We start from the raw sequence: 4562 nt of genomic DNA on the forward strand, positions 1-4562 counted from the left end.
CCCATCAAACACTCCCAGGACAGGTACAGCACGGGGTTAGATACAGAGTAAAGCTCCTTCTACACTGTCCCCATCAAACACTCCCAGGACAGGTACAGCACGGGGTTAGATCCCGAGTAAAGCTCCCTCTACACTGTCCCCATCAAACACTCCCAGGACAGGTACAGCACGGGGTTAGATACAGAGTAAAGCTCCCTCTACACTGTCCCCATCAAACACTCCCAGGACAGGTACAGCACGGGGTTAGATACAGAGTAAAGCTCCTTCTACACTGTCCCCATCAAACACTCCCAGGACAGGTACAGCACGGGGTTAGATCCAGAGTAAAGCTCCCTCTACACTGTCCCCATCAAACACTCCCAGGACAGGTACAGCACGGGGTTAGATACAGAGTAAAGCTCCCTCTACACTGTCCCCATCAAACACTCCCAGGATAGGTACAGCACGGGGTTAGATACAGGGTAAAGCTCCCTCTACACTGTCCCCCATCAAACACTCCCAGGACAGGTACAGCACGGGGTTAGATACAGAGTAAAGCTCCCTCTACACTGTCCCCCATCAAACACTCCCAGGACAGGGACAGCACGGGGTTAGATACAGAGTAAAGCCCCCTCTACACTGTCCCCATCAAACACTCCCAGGACAGGTACAGCACGGGGTTAGATACAGAGTAAAGCTCCCTCTACACTGTCCCCATCAAACACTCCCAGGACAGATACAGCACGGGGTTAGATACAGAGTAAAGCTCCCTCTACACTGTCCCCCATCAAACACTCCCAGGACAGGGACAGCACGGGGTTAGATACAGAGTAAAGCCCCCTCTACACTGTCCCCATCAAACACTCCCAGGACAGGTACAGCACGGGGTTAGATACAGAGTAAAGCTCCCTCTACACTGTCCCCATCAAACACTCCCAGGACAGGTACAGCACGGGGTTAGATAGAGAGTAAAGCTCCCTCTACACTGTCCCCATCAATCCCTCCCAGGACAGGTACAGCACGGGGTTAGATACAGAGTAAAGCTCCGTCTACACTGTCCCCCATCAAACACTCCCAGGACAGGTACAGCACGGGGTTAGATACAGAGTAAAGCTCCCTCTACACTGCCCCCATCAAACACTCCCAGGACAGGTACAGCACAGGGTTAGATACATAGTAAAGCTCCCTCTGCACTGTCCCCCATCAAACACTCCCAGGACAGGTACAGCACGGGGTTAGATACAGAGTAAAGCTCCCTCTACACTGTCCCCCATCAAACACTCCCAGGACAGGTACAGCACGGGGTTAGATACAGAGTAAAGCTCCCTCTATACTGTCCCCCATCAAACACTCCCAGGGCAGGTACAGCACGGGGTTCGATACAGAGTAAAGCTCCCTCTATACTGTCCCCCATCAAACACTCCCAGGACAGGTACAGCACGGGGTTAGATACAGAGTAAAGCTCCCTCTACACTGTCCCCATCAATCACTCCCAGGACAGGTACAGCACGGTGTTAGATACAGAGTAAAGCTCCCTCTACACTGTCCCCATCAAACACTCCCAGGACAGGTACAGCACGGGGTTAGATACAGAGTAAAGCTCCCTCTACACTGTCCCCATCAATCACTCCCAGGACAGGTACAGCACGGGGTTAGATACAGAGTGATGACGCAGAGAAAGGTGAGGGAGTGGGAGAAGGGCTGAATGCGCTGTTTCTGTCTGTGACGATTCAGTGTAACTGTGTCTCTCTCTCTGTGTCAGGGTGAACATCTCAGCGAACAGGAGTGTTGAAGCTTTGGCCTTTTTCTTTGTCCCGAACGGGACGGCGCCGGGGACGGTGATTACAGTGACCATCGAGGCCAGATCCACCACAACCGGAGACTTCAACTACCAGCTGATACATCTCACTGTCAGAAACCTGGTACGCATCAGTCAGCACCCTCTGTACAGGGCACGGGAATAAACAAAGTGTCAGCACTGAGGGGGTGCCGCACTGTCAGAGGGTCAGTGCTGAGGGAGTGCCGCACTGTCAGAGGGTCAGTGCTGAGGGAGTGTCGCACTGTCAGAGGGTCAGTGCTGAGGGAGTGCCGCACTGTCAGAGGGTCAGTACTGAGGGAGTGCCGCACTGTCAGAGGGTCAGTGCTGAGGGAGTGCCGCACTGTCAGAGGGTCAGTACTGAGGGAGTGCCGCACTGTCAGAGGGTCAGTGCTGAGGGAGTGCCGCACTGTCAGAGGGTCAGTGCTGAGGGAGTGCCGCACTGTCAGTGGGTCAGTGCTGAGGGAGTGCCGCACTGTCAGAGGGTCAGTGCTGAGGGAGTGCCGCACTGTCAGAGGGTCAGTGCTGAGGGAGTGCCGCACTGTCAGAGGGTCAGTGCTGAGGGAGTGCCGCACTGTCAGAGGGTCAGTGCTGAGGGAGTGCTGCACTGTCAGAGGGTCAGTGCTGAGGGAGTGCCGCACTGTCAGAGGGTCAGTGCTGAGGGAGTGCCGCACTGTCAGAGGGTCAGTACTGAGGGAGTGCCGCACTGTCAGAGGGTCAGTGCTGAGGGAGTGCCGCACTGTCAGAGGGTCAGTGCTGAGGGAGTGCCGCACTGTCAGAGGGTCAGTGCTGAGGGAGTGTCGCACTGTCAGAGGGTCAGTGCTGAGGGAGTGCCGCACTGTCAGAGGGTCAGTACTGAGGGAGTGCCGCACTGTCAGAGGGTCAGTGCTGAGGGAGTGCCGCACTGTCAGAGGGTCAGTACTGAGGGAGTGCCGCACTGTCAGAGGGTCAGTGCTGAGGGAGTGCCGCACTGTCAGAGGGTCAGTGCTGAGGGAGTGCCGCACTGTCAGAGGGTCAGTGCTGAGGGAGTGCCGCACTGTCAGAGGGTCAGTGCTGAGGGAGTGCTGCACTGTCAGAGGGTCAGTGCTGAGGGAGTGCCGCACTGTCAGAGGGTCAGTGCTGAGGGAGTGCCGCACTGTCAGAGGGTCAGTGCTGAGGGAGTGCTGCACTGTCAGAGGGTCAGTGCTGAGGGAGTGCCGCACTGTCAGAGGGTCAGTGCTGAGGGAGTGCCGCACTGTCAGAGGGTCAGTACTGAGGGAGTGCCGCACTGTCAGAGGGTCAGTGCTGAGGGAGTGCCGCACTGTCAGAGGGTCAGTGCTGAGGGGGTGCCGCACTGTAAGAGGGCCAGTACTGAGGGAGTACCGCACTGTCAGAGGGTCAGTACTGAGGGGGTGCCGCACTGTCAGAGGGTCAGTACTGAGGGAGTGCCGCACTGTCAGAGGGTCAGTGCTGAGGGAGTGCCGCACTGTCAGAGGGTCAGTGCTGAGGGAGTGCCGCACTGTCAGAGGGTCAGTACTGAGGGAGTGCCGCACTGTCAGAGGGTCAGTGCTGAGGGAGTGCCGCACTGTCAGAGGGTCAGTACTGAGGGAGTGCCGCACTGTCAGAGGGTCAGTGCTGAGGGAGTGCCGCACTGTCAGAGGGTCAGTGCTGAGGGAGTGCCGCACTGTCAGAGGGTCAGTCTGCCTCATGCTGCCGTGTTACCCACAGGTTGAGGATCGGAACTCTCCGAACTGCACCATTGTCCAGCTGGATTATCCCTGCCCACCCGTGCCCGATGCCAACTGCAGCCTGGAGACGTGGAGCTTGTGGGCGCAGCTCAGCGACACGGGAACGGGGATCGTCACCATCTACAGTCGCCTCGGCAACGGCACCTTGGAGACCGGCGTCCTGCCTATCAACCAGACCACTGCCATTTACAACGCATCCTGCTGCTTCCCGGAGGTGGAGCTGGTTGCCGTGGACGGTGTCGGGAATGTCGGGAAGTGTGTGGTGAGGGTGGAACTGCCCACCACCCCCCAGCCATCTCCCACCAACCAGAGCACCATCACGTCTCCCAGTTCCGGAGCCCGGGGCCACAGCAATCCCGGATATCCCTGGGAATTCTCCTCCTGCCTCATCCTCACCCTCCTCCTCTACTTCCAATAGAAACTTCTGGAAAACTCTCTCCGGGAATCCGGGTGGTGGTGTAATCTGGGTGGTAATCTCCACGATTCCAGTTGGGAATCTCTGGGAGTGCGGGTGGGATTTAGGCGTGCAACTCCAGGTGGGATCTTGGTGGTAATCTCTGGAATTCTGTGCGGGATGTGGGTGGTGATCTCTGGAATTCTGGGTGGGAATTTCCAGGTGAGAATTGGGTGGAAATCTCTGGGAATCTGGGTGGGATCCTCCAGGATTCTGGGTGGGATCTGGTGGGAATCTCTGGAGTTCCAGGTGGGATCTGGTGGCAATCTCCGGTATTCCAGGTGGGATCTGGTGGGAATCTCCGGGTATCTAGGTGGGATCTGGTGGGAATCTCTGGGATTCCAGGTGGGATCTGGTAGGAATCTCTGGGCTTCCGGGAGATTATGTTACCCCTCCCCCTGCCGTGTTTCGTGAATGCTGTGTCTATCTGGGATGAGGATTCCTGTTCTGGATTTACTTTCTTCATTGGAAGCCGGCAGAATCTGGATGATGGGAACGGAATCCAAAGGGTTTGGAAATGGACAATGTTTTGCCCAATTACTGATTCAGCCTCTCTGTAATAACTCAGCAGCTCATCAAATTAATA

General features: G+C 56.6%; 1 protein-coding gene across 1 annotated transcript in view; it reads left to right on the top strand.

The window, feature by feature from the left end:
• The window catches only part of LOC144486623 (von Willebrand factor A domain-containing protein 7-like), a 95499-nt gene extending 91151 nt beyond the window's left edge, over positions 1 to 4348 (top strand). Inside the window, exons 20-22 of the mRNA XM_078204669.1 lie at positions 1742 to 1901; positions 3503 to 4138; positions 4186 to 4348. Coding sequence (XP_078060795.1) covers positions 1742 to 1901; positions 3503 to 3940 — 598 coding nt within the window. The 3' untranslated portion in view covers positions 3941 to 4138; positions 4186 to 4348. The remainder of the gene's footprint in view (positions 1 to 1741; positions 1902 to 3502; positions 4139 to 4185) is intronic.
• Positions 4349 to 4562: the final 214 nt, after the last annotated feature.

The sequence above is a fragment of the Mustelus asterias genome, unplaced genomic scaffold, assembly GCF_964213995.1.
Source record: "Mustelus asterias unplaced genomic scaffold, sMusAst1.hap1.1 HAP1_SCAFFOLD_416, whole genome shotgun sequence".
In the NCBI taxonomy this organism is placed as follows: Eukaryota; Metazoa; Chordata; class Chondrichthyes; order Carcharhiniformes; family Triakidae; genus Mustelus; species Mustelus asterias.